The sequence below is a fragment of the Oncorhynchus clarkii genome, chromosome 19 (assembly GCF_045791955.1).
Source record: "Oncorhynchus clarkii lewisi isolate Uvic-CL-2024 chromosome 19, UVic_Ocla_1.0, whole genome shotgun sequence".
NCBI classification, from domain to species: Eukaryota; Metazoa; Chordata; class Actinopteri; order Salmoniformes; family Salmonidae; genus Oncorhynchus; species Oncorhynchus clarkii.
The window spans coordinates 39,262,473-39,280,807 of NC_092165.1; the positions used below are offsets into that span (position 1 = coordinate 39,262,473).

An 18,335-nucleotide genomic window follows, 5' to 3' on the forward strand; every position below is an offset into this window, starting at 1 on the left:
AATAAGGCTTTACGCCGAAAGCATACCATGCGATTATCTGAGGACAGCGCCCCACATCAAAATACTTTTTCAAATCAGCACAGGCGTCACAAAATCCCAAATAGCAATCAAATAAATCACTTACCTTTGAAGATCTTCCTCTGTTTGCAATCCCAAGTGTCCCAGCTACACAATGAATGGTCGTTCTGTTCGATAAAGTCCTTCTTTCTATCCCAAAAATATCTGTTTAGTTGGCGCGCTTGATTCAGTAATCCACTCTTTCAACATGCATACAAACGAATCCAAAAAGTTACCAGTAAAGTTCGTCCAAACAAGTCAAACGATGTTTCTAATTAATCCTCACGTACTCTAATATCTAAATAATCGATCAAATTTAAGACGGAGAATAGTATGTTCAATAGGGAAGATGAATAATGAAGAGCGCGCACCTCATTCACACGCGCAACAAGACTACTTTTCTAATGAGACACCTTGGGAAAAACTACAACTACTCGTTCGTTTTTCAAAAAACAAGCCTGAAACCCTTTCTAAAGACTTGACATCTAGTGGAAGCCATAGGAACTGCAATCTGGGAGCTATTTGTTTGTATATCCCATAGACTAGCATTGAAATGGCCTGTGACCTCAAAAACGATTCCTCTGGTTTTCGCCTGCCATATCAGTTATGTTATACTCACAGACATTATTTTAACAGTTTTAGAAACTTCAGAGGGTTTTCTATCCAATGCTACCAATTATATGCATATCCTAGATTCTGGGCCTGAGTAACAGACAGTTTACTTTGGGCACGTCATTCATCCGAACTTCCGAACACTGCCCCCTAGCCCTAAGAGGTTTTAATCTAATACATTTACAGTGCATTCGGAAAGTATTCAGACCTATTGACTTTTTCCACATTTTTCTACGTTACAGCCTTATTCTAAAATGTATTAAATATTTTTTCCCCTTCATCAATCTACGCACAATACCCCATAATGGCAAAGCAAAAACAAGTTTTTAGACACATTTACAAATCTATCAAAAAAACAGAAATACCTTATTTACATAAGTATTTAACTTCTTGGTGACAGAGGGCAGTATTTTCACGTCCGGATGAAATGCATGCCCAAATTCAACTGCCTGCTACTCATCCCCAGAAGATAAGATATGCATATTATTAGTAGATTTGGATAGAAAACACTCTGAAGTTTCTAAAACGGTTTTAATCACATCTGTGAGTATAACAGAACTTCTTTACCATTTAAACCATTCAGAATATATATATTTTTTAGGTCACTTTTCAATGGATTTTCATTGGGAATTCCTATCGCTTCCACTGAATGTCAACAGTCTTTAGAAATTGGTTGAGGTTTTTCCTTTGTGTAATGAAGAAGTACGGCCATCTTGAACGAGGGTCACGTGAAGTGTACTGTTAGAGTGACCAGAAAGCATGCTACAGTTTGTTTTACTCCTGTATTGAACAAAGATCATCCCGTCTTCAATTTTAACGATTATTTACGTAAAAAAATACCTAAAGTTGTATTACAAAAGTAGTTTGAAATGTTTTGGCAAAGTTTACAGGTAACTTTTGAGATATTTTGTAATCAAGTTGCTCAAGTTGGAACCGGTGTTTTTCTGGATCAAACGCGCCAAATAAATGAACATTTTGGATATATATCGACGGAATTAATCGAACAAAAGGACCATTTGTGATGAAGCTCGTCAAAGGTAAGGCATGAATTATATTTTTATTTCTGCGTTTTGTGTCAAGCCTGCAGGGTTGAAATATGCTTTATCTCTTTGTTTACGGCGGTGCTATCCTCAGATAATAGCATCGTTTGCTTTCGCCGAAAAGCCTTTTTGAAATCTGACATGTTGGCTGGATTCACAACAAGCGTAGCTTTAATTTGCTATCTTGCATGTGTGATTTAATGAAAGTTAGATTTTTATAGTAATTTATTTGAATTTGGCGCTCTGCATTTCCCTGTCTCTTGGCCAGGTGGGATGCTAGCTTCCCATCAGACATGATTCAAACAGTTTTAGAAACTTCAGAGTGTTTTCTATCCAAATCTACTAATTGTATGCATATCTTATCCTCTGGGGATGAGTAGCAGGCAGATGAATTTGGGCATGCATTTCATCCGGCTAGAGTGTCCCACATATCCCAGAGAGGTTAAACCCTTTGCTATGAGACTCGAAATTGAGCTCAGGTGCAATTGATCATCCTTGAGATGTTTCTACAACTTGATTGGAGTCCACCTGTGGTAAATTCAATTGATTAGACATAATTTCGAAAGACACACACCTGTCTATAAGGTCCCACAGTTGACAGTGCATGTCAGAGCAAAAACCAAGCCAAACCAAGTGGAAGGAATTGTCCTTAGAGCGCAGAGACAGGATTGTGTCAAGGCACAGATCTGTGGAAGGGTTTATCTGCAGCATTTAAGGGCTCCAAGAACATAGTGGCCTCCATCATTCGTAAATGGAAAAAGTTTGGAACCACCAAGACTCTTCCTAGAGCTGGCCGCCCGGCCAAATTGAGCAATTGGTGGAGAAGGGCCTTGTTCAGTGAGGTGACCAAGAACCCGATGGTCCCTTTGAAGAGCTCCAGATTTCCTCTGTGGAGATGGGAGAAACTTCCAGAAGGACAACCATCTCTGCAGCACTCCACCAATCAGCTCTTTATGGTAGAGTGGCCAGACGGAAACCACTCCTCAGTAAAAGGCACATTACAGCCCACTGGAGTTTGCAAAAAGGCACCTGTAGACTCTCAAACAAGATTCACCAAGCGGCACGTCAGGAGGAAACCTGGCACCATCCCTACGGTGAAGCATGGTCATGGCAGCATCATGTTGTGGGGTTGTTTTTCAGAGTCAGGGACTGGGAGACTAGTCAGGATCAAGGGAAAGATGAACAGAGCAAAGTATAGAGAGATCCTTGATGAAAACCTGCTCCAGAGCGCTCAGGGCCTCAGACTGGGGCAAAGGTTCACCTTCCAACAGGACAACGACCCTAAGCACCGAGCCAAGACTACACAGGAGAGGATTCAGGACAAGTCTCTGAATACCCAAGAAGACCCAAGGCTGTAATCAATGCCAATGGTGCTTCATCAAAGTACTGAGTACTGTAAATGTCATATTACAGTTTTTTTTATTTGTAATACATTTGCAAACATTTCTAAACCTGTTTTTGCTTTGTCATTATAGGGTATTGTGTGTAGATTAATGAGGGGGAAAAAACAATGTAATCCATTTTACAATAAGGCTGTAACGTAACAAAATGTGGAAAAAGTCAAGGGGTCTGAATACTTTCCGAATGCACCGTATGTTGTCTATTGTTATACTGTAAAATCATGCAACAATTTGTTACATTGATGTGTCAAAGCTGATTTGCTTAATTGCATTGTGCATTTAAGCGCATTTATTTTTTGTTTGTATCTAAGAGCAATGAGGTGAAGGGTGCCACGTTGTGTGATCTGGAGGAGTTGAAGAGGACTAAGCAGTGCTGAGCTGGTGGTTGGAACCCTCATCACTGACCCAAACAGACAGATCGTTAAATGGATCTGGGAGAACATGCCAGATACAAAGCATCGCTTTGATATTTGGCTAAATGTAAGAAATATTTAACTTTGTGTCATTATACTGTATAAGTGGGTATGACTATTCTGATTAGCTCTATACAAGAAAATTGACACCACTCGAGAGGGTGTACTGATGTTGGGCAGTGGCGGAACTCCACTATCAACCACCCCTACTGTACCACATACAGAACCAGCATACCAACCTACTGATGCCACTCATGCCTTTGTGTCATCATGCACCACTGCAAGCAGAGGAACGGACAAAGGAGTGGCTGGAACTAAGTCAGTGTACATATCCTACATGTAGTACATGCATTTTTACAGAACAGCCAATCTTACAATATAATAGTTCATTCTGTTTTTAAATCAAATTCCAGACTCTGGGACCTCAATGGGTTTGGAGAAGATTCTACTTGATCCTGAAGGACATCTCGCAACGATCCACTGACTACCAGAAATCAGGGCTAGGAGTACCACTCTCTGATGCTGCATTTCCTGTCGAAGCGCTACCTTCTCCCACGAGGGAATGCATGCAGTGTTGGTAAAGCAATACTACTGAAATTGTCATTATTACAGTCAAGTGTATCAAAACCCTTTCCATTGTTTGTGTCTCTCAATTGGAACCCAACTTTGGGTTGTTGCTCTCATGGAATTTTTTATCCTTTTTGTTTTAGATCTTGCAGTCTTAAAAAAAATAAATGAACCTTTATTTAACTAGGCAAGTCAGTTAAGAACAAATTCTTATTAGTATGATGGCCTAGGTACAGTGCCTTGTTCAGGGGCAGAATGACAGATTTTTACCTTGTCAGCTTGGGGATTCGATCTTGCAACTTTTCGGTTACTAGTCCAACGCTCTAACCACTAGTCTACCTGCCGCCCCAGCCTTGCATTACAATGAGAGCAGCGGACGGATGCAGGCAGTGAGAAAAGACAACCTGCTGAGGTACTCCCTCTCCTTCCCAAGGGCCAAGAATTTTGGATATACAATTAGGTCAAATTATATAAATGTTGAAATGCCTGTTATTATTTGTGTCTTTACAGACTATGCTGCCAAAATAGTGGAAGCTGTGATTTGTCCCCCCCTACTCCCGGAGGACGAGTCAGACACCAGCATCCTGAAATCACCTCCACCACTTTGTAGCCAGTTTCAGCATCCCATGAAGGACCAGGCAATGAGGGATTATATAATGGGCTTTTTCTATATGCGAGTGGCTCTCCTCGTGCCTCAGCTTCTCCAGCCTGCTCTGGAATGACTCGAGACAGTACTCATGCAGCAAGTATTGTTGTTATCTCATTGGTAAAATACGGTGTCGTAATATTTGTATATTAAGTCAATTTATACAATTTTTTTAACTTTACAATACATTCACAGATTTCACAACACACTATGTGCCCTCAGGCCCCTACTCCACCACTACCACATATCTACAGTACTAAATCCATGTGTATAGTACATATGCTATTGTGTGTGTGTCTATGTTTGTGTTGCTTCACAGTCCCCTCTGTTCCATAAGGTGTTTTTTTAAATCTAATTTTACTGCTTGCATCAGTTACTTGATGTGTAGTTGATTCAAAGTCTAAATGTTTGAGTAACTTCGTAATTATTTTTTCTATCTTTCTCCCTGTCTCTTTCTCTAGGAACCTGATTACCACCTCAGTCCAACATCAGCCTTCTAATGTCACGCTGCCATCAACACACCTGCATCTAGCCCTAAGCTGATTTCTGCTGCGCCACTCGGGAGCCCCAAGTGGGGGGCACTTGAAGCTTGTGTAGGGCATGTTCTCCTCATTTTGTGAACCTATTTCTTATCCCATTGACTGCACACGGTTGTACCGCCCCAGATAGCTCCAAATCCAGCTGATCAACTGACTGTGTCTGAACTTTCTAAAAATAAAAGGGAAAAGTTTATTACTATTGGTAGGGGGAGTGGTGTAACATTATTTGATTGCATTCATTTGAGGATTTTATTTAAAGATTAGCTAACTCGTGTTGCACCAGCAAGCTCTCTGTGCCATGCATCTGGGTCAAATCGAAACGCGAAAGTGATCCCTGCCTCAGCTGCCTGCTCTGCCACCACCTCATCTTCATCAGATTTTCCAAAATGGTCAGGCCCAGGGGAAACACAGTTTCTGCTATGCTCGGAGTCGCTGCTTTTGTAAGACATCTTGTCATTTCATATCTGGTGAAAGTTTCCTCTGCAGGGATATGCTAGCTGGCAAGACTAGTTAGCTGGCTAAAAAGCTAGCTAGACTTATCACACCAGAAGTGCCTCTCTCTCGCTGGCTCTCTCTTTGTTTTGTAGCTAACTCAGCCTACAGTCCTTGCCATGATGGGCCACAGCCGTCAATATGTAAGTCTCCACTCTGTCTTAGCTTTTTTTGTTTTGTTTAATCTGTTGGCGGGTTTTGTTTTAGTCATGTTCTGTGGGTTATTGCCTGTGCTCGCTGGTCTTCATTTTTATAATGGTTTCTGGCTGGCTAGTTTGCTGGCTAAGATAACGTTAACTGCAAATACAGTTCTGTAGAGAAGCGTCAAATGAACACATCCAGGCCAGATGTCAACCACAATAACAATACACAAGGATTCCCTCTCTTCACTGGCCAAAGGAAGATGGAGGACCACTCACAGCAAGCTCACAGCAGGAGTCGGCCTTATCTTTTGCTCATCTCACACCTCTAGCAAAGATGTTTATAACTAACCCAAGAAAGACCACAGCCTGTCGTTTCCAATAGGAACAAATTGGTCATAGTGGGCAGAACAAGCAAGGAGGGGGGGCAGAGCCAAGCACGAGCTAGCGAGATCCTATTGGCACGTTCTAGCATTTATTTGCATATTTCCGTAGGGAACACCTACTCTGAAGTGCACGTGTGCAATAACTAAATTTGCCCTTGTACTCCTTCTAAACAAGCAATTTATGGAAACTTTGGCAAAGAGTAAAAATTCTACAAAACGTAGTCCACTCTGTTCATAACAGATTCTACTTTTGGGAACAGAAGACTGTATTGAGATCATCGATGAGAACATTTGCAGAATGTCAGCCAAAATCCATATCGTTCCATCTTCTCCAACTGCCAGCCACTAGGCTTCTTCTCACCACCATATTTGGTAGTAAATGGAAAAGCCAAGCGGATGCTTCACATTTATACATCTTGGTGAAATATCTGTCTCATTGTTCTATCTGTGCCTCTAGTCTTCATCAAAGCTTCTACTATCAGCAACAGGGGTGGCAGGTTTGAACCAAAGGGCACTCTAACTTTTTCTGGAGACATGGACAGAGCAGGATTCTGATGGAGAGTTTTGATGATGATGACTCAGCCAAGGTACTTCTGCACAATACACTGTGACAAAATTGCCTCAACCTCTCTTATTTCCTCAAGCAAACAGTGTAAACAGACTGAAAATCACATGGTTAAATGTGTTGAGATGTGTGTGTACAGTTATTACCAAAAATGTATCCACAAAAGGGATGCTATTTGATATCGCTAAAATGACGCCGGAAGAAATGGCTGGGGGGGGGTTGCGTTATTTGTAACTTATTTTGTACATAATGTTTCTGCAACCGTATCTACGGCAGAAAAGAGCTTCTGGATATCAGGACAGCGATCACTCACCTCAGATTAGACAAAGATTTTTTCAACAACAAGCAAGACTCACATGATATTCTCCAAACACCCAACACGGCCGACATCCCAGTTATTCGCAAGAGGAAGCGACGCAGGTACAGAGGATGAAGAGCCGGATGCCTCGTCCGTACACGCAGAAGGCGAGTAGGAAAGTTGCCGTTACCGTCAGTATTACTTGCCAACGTGCAATCATTGGACAATAAATTAGATGAGGTACGATCACGAATATCCTACCAATGGGGCATCAAAAACTGTCATGTCCTATGTTTCACGGAATCGTGGCTGAATGACGACATGGATATTCAGCTAGCGGGATATATGCTGCCCCGGCAGGATAGAACAGCACAATCCAGTAAGACGAGGGGGGGGGGGTTCTGTGCATATTTGTAAACAACAGCTTGTCCACAAAATCTAAGGAAGTCTCTAGATTTTGCTTGCCTGAAGTAGAGTATATTGTGAAAAATTGCAGGCTGTTTATTTACCACCACAAACAGATGCTGGCACTAAGACCACACTCAGTCAGCTGTATAAGGAAATAAGCAAACAGGAAATCACTCACCCAGAGGCGGCGCTCCTAGTGGCTGAGACTTTAATGCAGGGAAACTTAAATCAGTTCTACCAAATCTCTATCAACATGTTAAATGTGCAACCAAAAAATTCTAGATCACCTGTACTCCACACACAGAGACGCGTACAAAGGGTCTCCCTCGCCCTCCATTTGGTAAATCCGACCACAACTCTATCCTCCTGATTCCTGCTTACAAGCAAAAATTTAAGCAGGAAGCACCAGTGACTCGGTCTATAAAAAAATTGGTCAGATAAACTACAGGACTGTTTTGCTATAACAGACTGGAACATGTTCCGGGATTCTTCCGATGACATTGAGGAATACACCACATCAGTCACTGGCTTTATCAATAAGTGCATCGAGGACGTCGTTCCCACCGTGACTGTACGTACATACCTCAACCAGAAGCCATAGATTACAGGCAATATTCGCACTGAGCTAAAGGGTAGAGCTGCCGCTTACAAGGTGCGGGACTCTAACCCGGAAGTTTACAAGAAATCCCGCTATGCCCTGCGACGAACCGTCAAACAGGCAAAGCTTCAATACAGGGCTAAGATTGAATCATACTACACCGGCTCCAACGCTCGTCGGATGTGGCAGGGCTTGCAAACTATTACAGACTACAAAGGGAAGCACAGCCGTGAGCTGCCCAGTGACACGAGCCTACCAGACGAGCTAAATCACTTCTATGCTCGCTTCGAGGCAAGCAACACTGAGGCATGCATGAGAGCATCAGCTGTTCCGGACGACTGTGTGATCACGCTCTCCGTAGCCGACGTGAGTAAGACCTTAAAACAGGTCAACATACACAAGGCTGCGGGGCCAGACGGATTACCAGGACATGTGCTCCAGGCATATGCTGACCAGCTGGCAGGTGTCTTCACTGACATTTTCAACATGTCCCTGATTGAGTCTGTAATACCAACATGTTTCAAGCAGACCACCATAGTCCCTGTGGCCAAGAACACAAAGGCAACCTGCCTAAATGACTACAGACCCCTAGCACTCACATCTGTAGCCATGAAGTGCTTTGAAAGGCTGGTAATGGATCACATCAACACCATTATCCCAGAAACCCTAGACCCACTCCAATTTACATAACGTCCAAACAGATCCACAGATGATGCCATCTCTATTACAAAGGAACACCTATGTGAGAATGCTATTCATTGACTACAGCTCAGTGTTCAACACCATAGTACCCTCAAAGCTCATCACTAAGCTAAGGAACCTAGGGCTAAACACCTGCCTCTGCAACTGGATCCTGTACTTCCTGACAGGCTGCCCCCAGGTGGTGAGGGTAGGTAGCAACACATCTGCCACGCTGATCCTCAACACTGGAGCTCCCCAGGGGTGCGTGCTCAGTCCCCTCCTGTACTCCGTGTTCACCCACGACTGCATGGCCAGGCACGACTCCAACACCATCATTAAGTTTGCAAACGACACAACAGTGATAGACCTGATCACCGACAACGACGAGACAGCCTTTAGGGAGGAGGTCAGAGACCTGGCCGGGTGGTGCCAGCATAACAACCTATCCCTCAACGTAACCAAGACTAAGGAGATGATTGTGGACTACAGGAAAAGGAGCACCGAGCACGCCCCCATTCTCATCGACGGGGCTGTAGTGGAGCAGGTTGAGAGCTTCAAGTTCCTTGCTCTCCACATCAACAACAAACTAGAAAGGTCCAAACACACCAAGACAGTCGTGAAGAGATCACGACAATGCCTATTCCCCCTCAGGAAACTAAAAAGATTTGGCAATGGTCCTGAGATCCTCAAAATGTTCTACAACTGCAACATCGAGAGCATCCTGACTGGTACGGCAATTGCTCGGCCTCTGAGGCACTTCAGAGGGTAGAGCGTACAGCCAAGTACATCACTGGGGCAAAGCTGCATGCCATCCTGGACCTCTACACCAGGCGATGTCAGAGGAAGGCCCTAACAATTGTCAAAGACCCCAGCCACCCCAGTCATAGACTGTTCTCTCTACTACCGAATGGCAAGCAGTACCGGAGGGCCAAGTCTAGGACAAAAAGGCTTCTCAACAGTTTTTACCCCCAAGCAAAAAGACTCCTGAACAGGTAACCAAATGGTTACCCTGACTATTTGCATTGTGTGTGTCCCCCCCACCCCTCTTTTACGCTGCTGTTTATCATATGTGCATAGTCACTTTAACTCTGCATTCATGTACATACTACCTCAATTGGCCAGACCAACCAGTGCTCCCGCACATTGGCTAACCGGGCTATCTGCATTGTGTCCCACCACCTGCCAACCCCTCTTTTTACGCTACTGCTACTCTCTGTTCATCATATTTGCAGTCACTTTAACCATACCTACATGTACATACTACCTAAATAAGCCTGACTAACCAGTGTCTGTATATAGCCTTGCTACTGTTATTTTCAAATGTCTTTTTACTGTTGTTTTATTTCTTTACTTACATACATACACACACACACACACCTTTTTTCCGCACTATTGGTTAGAGCCTGTAAGTAAGCATTTCACTGTACCTGTTGTGACAAATAAACTTTGATTTGATCTGTGCGATCACAATCTTCACACATGCAGTGGAAGATGTCATGAGAGTGTACAAAGTGACCTCCATTTATGTGAACAATACAGTGAATTTGGAAAGTATTCAGACCCTTTGAATTTTTCCACATTATGTTATGTTACAGCCTTATTCTAAAATGGATTCAATTGTTTTTTCCCCCTCATATATCTACACACAATACCCAATAATGGCAAAGCAAAACCAGGTTTTTAGAAGTCTGAATAGTTTCGGAATGTGTGTGAACAATTGCCCTGGCCTAAGTTAATCAAATAGCCAACGAATCAGCCTGTCCCAAACCTTTTTTTTGACCAGATACAATGCTATTTTACAGTTAACAAATTGACAACAGACTTTCAGCATGCTTATAGGGAAGGACATTCAATATGCACAGCACTAACACAATTTTGAAAAATGGTAAACCTTTATTTAACTAGGCAAGTCAGTTAAGAACAAATTCTTATTTTCAATGACAGCCTAGGAACAGTGGGTTCAGGGGCAGAACGACAGATTTGTACCTTGTCAGCTCGGGAGTTTGAACTTGCAACCTTACAGTGACTAGTCCAACACTCTAACCACTAGGCTACCCTGACTGTGAGGTTATGACTGATGATTGGCTGAGAGAAATTGATGATGAAAAGATTGTGGGAGCTGTTTCGTTAGACTTCAGTGCGGCTTTTGACATGATCAATCATAGTCTGCTGCTGGAAAAAAAGTATGTGTTATGGCTTCACATGCCCATGCTATATTGTGGATAAAGAGTTACCTGTCTAACAGAACAGAACATCACTACTTGTTTTTGTAAGAAGTATTGACACCCCGAATGCACCGAGCTGTCTGTTTAAACCAGTAGCAAACAGCTCGGTCATCCATGCATAACCCACAATGGAAGCCTCTCCAACATAATCCAACGTAATCAATTTTGTGATTTCTGATCTTGTCTCATCGCTGCAACTCCCCAACTGGCTCGGGAGAGGTGAAGGTCAAGTCATGTGTCCTCCAAAACATGACCCGACAAGCCGCGCTTCTTAACACCCGCTGGCTTAACCGGGAAGCCAGCTGCACCAATGTGTGGAAGGAAACACCGTTCCACTAAGGACCGAAGTCAGCCTGCAGGCTCCCGGCCCGCCACATGTAAAGTGGCATTGTTTAAAGTTAATAGTGATATATTTATTACATCCACTTCTTAATTATTAAAGTGGCTGGAGATTTGAGTCAGTATGTTGGCAGCAGCCACTCAATGTTAGGGATGGCTGTTTAACATTCTGATGGCCTTGAGATAGAAGCTGTTTTTCAGTCTCTCGGTCCCTGCTTTGATGCACCTGTACTGACATCGCCTTCTTGATGATAGCAGGGTGAACAGGCAGTGGTTTGGGTGGTTGTTGTCCTTGATGATCTTTCTGGCATTCCTGTGACATCGGGTGGTGTAGATGTCCTGGAGGGCAGGTAGTTTGCCCCCGGTGATGCGTTGTACAGACCTCACTACCCTCTGGAGAGCCTTACGGTGCTGGACGGAGCAGTTACCGTACCAGGCGGTGATATGGCCCGACAGGATGCTCTCGATTGTGCATCTGTAAAAGTTTGTGAGTGTTTTTGGTGACAAGCCAAATTTCTTCAGCCTCCTGAGGTTGAAGAGGCGCTGTTGCGCCTTCTTCACCACGCTGTCTGTGTGGGTGGACCATTTCAGTTTGTCCGTGATATGTACGCTGAGGAACTTAAAACTTTCCACCTTCTCCACTATTGTCCCGTCAATGTGGATAGGGGGGGGGGGGAGTGCTCCCTCTGCTGTTTCCTGAAGTCCACAATAATTTCCTTTGTTTTGTTGACGTTGACTGTGAGGTTATTTTCCTAACACCACACTCTGAGGGCCCTCACCTCCTCCCTGTAGGTCGTCTCGTCGTTGATGGTAATTAAGCCTACCACTGTAGTGTCGTCTGCAAACTTGATGACTGAGTTGGAGGCATGCATGGCCACGCAGTCATGGGTGAACAGGGAGTACAGGAGAGGGCTGAGAACGGACCCTTGTGGAGCTCCAGTGCTGAGGATCAGCGGGTGGAGATGTTGTTTCCTACCCTCACCACCTGGGGGCAGCCCGTCAGAAAGTCCATGACCCAATTTCACAGGGCGGGGTTCGAGACCCAGGGTCTCGAGCTTGATGACGAGTTTGGAGGGTACTATGGTGTTAAATGCTGAGCTGTAATTGATTAAGAGCATTTTTACATTGGTATTCCTCTTGTCCAGACGGGTTAGGGCAGTGTGCAGTGTGATTGCGTTGTCTGTGGACCTATTGGGGCGGCAATCAAATTGGAGTGGGTCTAGTGTGTCAGGTAGGGTGGAGGTGATATGATCCTTGACTAGACTCTCAAAGCACTTCATGAGGACGGAAGGGAGCGCTACGGGACGATAGCTTTCTTGGGAACAGGAACAATGGTGGCCCTCTTGAAGCATGTTTTGAGAACAGCAGACTGGGATATGGATTGATTGAATATGTTAGTAAACACACCAGCCAGCTGGTCTGCGCATGCTCTGAGGACGCGGCTAGGGTTGCCGTCTGGGCTGGCAGCCTTGCGAGGGTTATCACATTTAAATGTTTTACTCACATTGGCTGCGGTGAAGGAGAGCCCGCAGGTTTTGGTAGCGGGCCGTGTCAGTGGCACTGTTCTGTCCTCAAAGTGAGCAAAGAAGTTGTTAAGTTTGTCTGGGAGCAAGACATCTGTGTCCGCGATGAGGATGGTTTTATTTTTGTAATCCGTGATTGACTGTAGACCCTGTCACATGTCTTGTGTCTGAACCGTTGAATTGTGACTCTACTTTCTCTCTATATTGACACTTAGCTTGTTTGATTGCCTTGCGGAAGGAATAGCTACACTGTTTGTATTCGGTCATGTTTCCGGTCACCTTGCCATGATTAAAAGCAGTGGCTCATGCTGTCAGTTCAACCAATCCACGGTTTCTGGTTGGGGAAGGTTTTATAGTCACCGTGGGTACAACATCACCGATGCACTTGCAAACAAAGATATATTTGTTTTGTAAAGATATCTACTGTCTCCAAGGATACATTGCCTGTCATTTTGAGAACTTAATTGCCCATAAGTTGATCGTAGTTATAATTGTAACTATTTTATAGTTTCATGCTGATTTATAGCCCTGTTAATAATTTCATAGTAATAAGCGTACACACTCCCTTACAATTCTCTGATAACTGGTTAGCTGTGGTTATGTATTTCAAAAACATTGGTTTTACTTTAATGTAGCTGTGAGCTAGGTGTTGATGGCAACTTACTGACTCATGAAGTGCTAATGTAACGTTAGCAGGCTGGTAGGGATAACGTTAGAAAGCTAGTAGGACTAATGTTAGCAGGCTGGTAGGGATAACGTTAGAAAGCTAGTAGGGCTAATGTTAGCAGGCTGGAGGGATAACGTTAGAAAGCTAGTAGGGCTAATGTTAGCAGGCTGGTAGGGATAACGTTAGAAAGCTTGTAGGGCTAATGTTAGCTGGCTGGTAGGGATAACGTTAGAAAGCTAGTAGGGCTAATGTTAGCTGGCTGGTAGGGATAATTTTAGAAAGCTAGTAGGGCTAATGTTATCAGGCTGGTAGGGATAATGTTAGAAGGCTAGTAGGGCTAATGTTAGCAGGCTAGTTGGCTAGCAATCTTACAAGCTGACTTGTAACAATGTATTCGTACAGTATTTGCTTGTAAGTTGGCTGTAGAGTGCAAACAAAGTTATTTATGTTGGAGTTTACATTATAGGGAATAGGCTGGCTTGCCAGGACCTCCATATTACATCACACCCCACAAATGTTTTTTCCAGACTGATTTCGACATTCTTCATCATTCGTATCAGTTTTATGTAATAACTAGAAGGGGGGAAAAGTGAGGTGTAACTTTGCGCTGGGACTTTTGATGCAAATTCTTTTTTTAAATTATTATAAAAAATGTTACCCCCTTTTTCGACCTTGTCTCATCGCTACAACTCCCTAACAGGCTCGGAGGTGAAGGTCAAGTCATGCGTCCTCTGAAACATGATCCGCCAAACAGCGCCTCTTAACATCTGCAGCTTAACCCGGAAGCCAGCCGCACCATGGCTCTGAACTAACTTTATCCAACTCAATCATCATCATCAAGTTTGCGGACGACACAACAGTGGTAGGCTTGATTACCAACAACGACGAGACGGCCTACAGGGAGGAGGTGAGGGCCCTCGGAGTGTGGTGTCAGGAAAATAACCTCACACTCAACGTCAACAAAACTAAGGAGATGATTGTGGACTTCAGGAAACAGCAGAGGGAACACCCCCCTATCCACATCGATGGAACAGTAGTGGAGAGGGTAGCAAGTTTTAAGTTCCTCGGCATACACATCACAGACAAACTGAATTGGTCCACTCACACAGACAGCATCGTGAAGAAGGCGCAGCAGCGCCTCTTCAACCTCAGGAGGCTGAAGAAATTTGGCTTGTCACCAAAAGCACTCACAAACTTCTACAGATGCACAATCGAGAGCATCCTGGCGGGCTGTATCACCGCCTGGTATGGCAACTGCACCGCCCTCAACCGTAAGGCTCTCCAGAGGGTAGTGAGGTCTGCACAACGCATCACCGGGGGCAAACTACCTGCCCTCCAGGACACCTACACCACCCGATGTCACAGGAAGGCCATAAAGATCATCAAGGACATCAACCACCCGAGCCACTGCCTGTTCACCCCGCTATCATCCAGAAGGCGAGGTCAGTACAGGTACATCAAAGCTGGGACCGAGAGACTGAAAAACAGCTTCTATCTCAAGGCCATCAGACTGTTAAACAGCCACCACTAACACTGAGTGGCTGCTGCCAACACACTGACACTGACTCAACTCCAGCCACTTTAATAATGGGAATTGATGGGAAATGATGTAAATATATCACTAGCCACTTTAAACAATGCTACCTTATATAATGTTACTTACCCTACATTATTCATCTCATATGCATACGTATATACTGTACTCTATATCATCGACTGTATCCTTATGTAATACATGTATCACTAGCCACTTTAAACTATGCCACTTTGTTTACATACTCATCTCATTTGTACATACTGTACTCGATACCATCTACTGTATCTTGCCTATGCTGCTCTCTACCATCACTCATTCATATGTCCTTATGTACATATTCTTTATCCCCTTACACTGTGTACAAGACAGTAGTTTTGGAATTGTTAGTTAGATTACTTGTTATTACTGCATTGTCGGAACTAGAAGCACAAGCATTTCGCTACACTCGCATTAACATCGGCTAACCATGTGTATGTGACAAATAAAATGTGATTTGATTTGATTTGACCAATGTGTCGGAGGAAACACTTTTCCCCCTGCAGGCACTTGGCCCGACGCAAGGAGTCGCTAGAGCGCGATGAGCCAAATAAATGACCTAACCCTCCCCTAACCCGTATGATGCTGGGTCAATTGTGCGCCACCCTATGGGACTCCCGATCACAGCCGGTTGTGACACAGCCCGGGAATGACACCGGGTCTGTAGCACTGTGAAGCAGTGCCTTAGACCACTGCGCCACTCTCGAGGGCCTTTGTGTATTCTAATGAAAATCCATGTTACATGTGGTTACATTTATGCTACCTACCCTTTAAGGCCAATGCTCCTCCACTCCCATAGAATCACATGTTAAGGACAACTTTTGCCCCAGGCTTAATTAACAAGCCCTTAGCCCTTGTCGAAGGCTAGGAAAACCTCAAGTGAAGCTTTTGGAGTTGTATTTTAAAGATGGCCTCGCCTTGGGCGGACCGACTGGTTCCCCTTTGCAACAGTCATTTGTTCCATTTGAAACTCTTTCTATAAGCAGCAGGCAGTACATGGACTCATTCAGTACTAGTGGAACACCAGATTCAGTGAGTCTCTTGCAATGTGATGTTCAGACAGCTCAGGCAATAAACTGACTTACTTCACTTTAATGAAGGCACTTTTCAAAGCATTCTACAGTGGTTTAGAGGTCATCTATAACGTCAGATACAGTACACATACAAAGGTGCAAAATAAAATTATTACTATATTACCATACAATAACCATCCTTACCTGCAAGTGCTGCTTTTTTGCATAACCTCAGCCCTGTGGAACCCAGAGAGCTTGCAGAATCCGTCATTACTGTAGACTACAGGCCACTCCACGATCTGGGCGTTCCCCAGGAGGAAGCTGGTCTCTGTGAGGAAAGGTCAAAGTAAACAGGTGTGAGGTGAGTGGGGAGGGTTCTGGTGTAAAATGTCTGCAAACACTGAGATGGCCTGTCACAACCCATTGGCGATGCGTGATGAGAGTGACCCCACACAACAAAGCCTAACACAGTGATGACGTGTCCATCAAATGTCTCGCTCTTTTGTGGTCCATATAATTATGACACTACACTCAGTAGCTTGTTCTACGTCCACAACAACAACCATAAGTTAATCAGAGAGGGAGAGTTTACAGCACATATGTCTTAACTCTGCTGCCAAGTCCACACCAGCCTCTGCATTAGGGATTCTATGCCTCAGCTGCTGCAGATTTACTGGCTTTTCGCTGATAGACAAGAGTGATTAATTTCTCAGGTTGTTAATAGCACAATGTGGATCATCACTTTTCTATACGCAGAAACTGGGAGAGAAATAACAATTTATAGATAGAGCTAAGCATGCAAGGACTGATCATCCATGATTTCATAATTATAGTTTTAACCATGTTTTGAGGCTACATTTACTTTGTAAATGTTTGTTTACATTTACTTTGTTTAGAAACATTGGAGTAAAACAAGCTTATATTTTGGGTTGTGATGGGGTACAACAGTTGAACTAAGCTCATGCAGCATTTATAAGTTATATTCTTTAAGAATCAATGAGTACATATCATTAATTTATAAATCCCAAAATGCATGTAGCAATTGCAGATTGCCCCTTTAAGTAATGACAAATGTTTTACTGCATCCTGATTCTTTTTACTGCAAATGTATAAAGCCTATAGCCTAACACTTTGCCAAGAAGTGATATACACACAACACAAACAGACAAATAAATATAAGAGAGTAGTCTAATGATTGCTAAATGGATTGCAAATTAAGCTATTGTTATCTATTTTTGATATAGCCTACAAATGAACTTACAAATAATCACTAAAACAATATACATAATATCTGAAAATGAATATATTTTATATTGACCTTAATGAAATATAATTTCCGTGCAACATGACTGGCAGTATATCCAATTCAGCAGCCTTTGCACTACCATGATGAACACCAAATCGCCTTGGCATGACGTCATCGAATAAACTTTGTAAACAAACTACCAGATAATTTTAACAATAAAGGCAAGTCATATAAAAAACAATGATTAGACTATGAATAGACTAGAATTATCTTTTGAACAAAAAAGGAAGACAATCATCCAAACTATTTAAAGCTGTCTGTTATGGAAACCCACGAACAGGTACATTGCTTACCACTTGAGCGCCGGACAATGTTTTCCAGAAAAGTATTCTGCGGTGCCACAAGCCCTCTCTTTCCCCCGGGCATCCTGGGGCCAGGCGGTGGTTGTGAGAGTGGTGGGCGATTTTGATGCTGCTTATCGGAGGACGGCAGTGTGGGTGGGTATTAACCGGTGGGATGGAGAAGCTCATTGTAACACTGCGCTTTCCTCTGCTGAGAGCGCACTGTAGCAAAGACGCGCGCCTCGGAAGCGCTGCATTCTGCAGGCTCCCGGGGTGTGATAACGCATGCGTATCACCACACACAACACGCTCCTTAATACAGGCGTCGGGGGATCTCTGTGGTGTACATCTAGGTTTACCAGTATGCAGGGGGAAACGGTTTACCTACTTGCTTTTTGGCGAACTATTTTCACTGACGCACTGACACTTTTTCAAACAATTACTGCAACATATCCACAAAACAATGTGCCTCCATGTCGAGAACGTTAAATAGGGAAAATAGACAAAAAATGATTTTGTTTTTTGTTTTTAACTAAGCAAGTCAGTTAGGAAGAAATTCTTATTTA

The 18,335-nt window shown here is 43.5% G+C and overlaps 1 protein-coding gene across 1 annotated transcript in view; it reads right to left on the reverse strand.

The window, feature by feature from the left end:
- LOC139375162 (potassium voltage-gated channel, subfamily H (eag-related), member 5b) overlaps positions 1-17,854 on the reverse strand; it is an 83,698-nt gene extending 65,844 nt beyond the window's left edge. The window contains exons 1-2 of the mRNA XM_071116701.1: positions 17,782-17,854; positions 16,387-16,510 (exon numbers count right to left, since the gene is read on the reverse strand). Coding sequence (XP_070972802.1) covers positions 16,387-16,510; positions 17,782-17,854 — 197 coding nt within the window. The remainder of the gene's footprint in view (positions 1-16,386; positions 16,511-17,781) is intronic.
- Between the last annotated feature and the right edge of the window lie 481 nt (positions 17,855-18,335).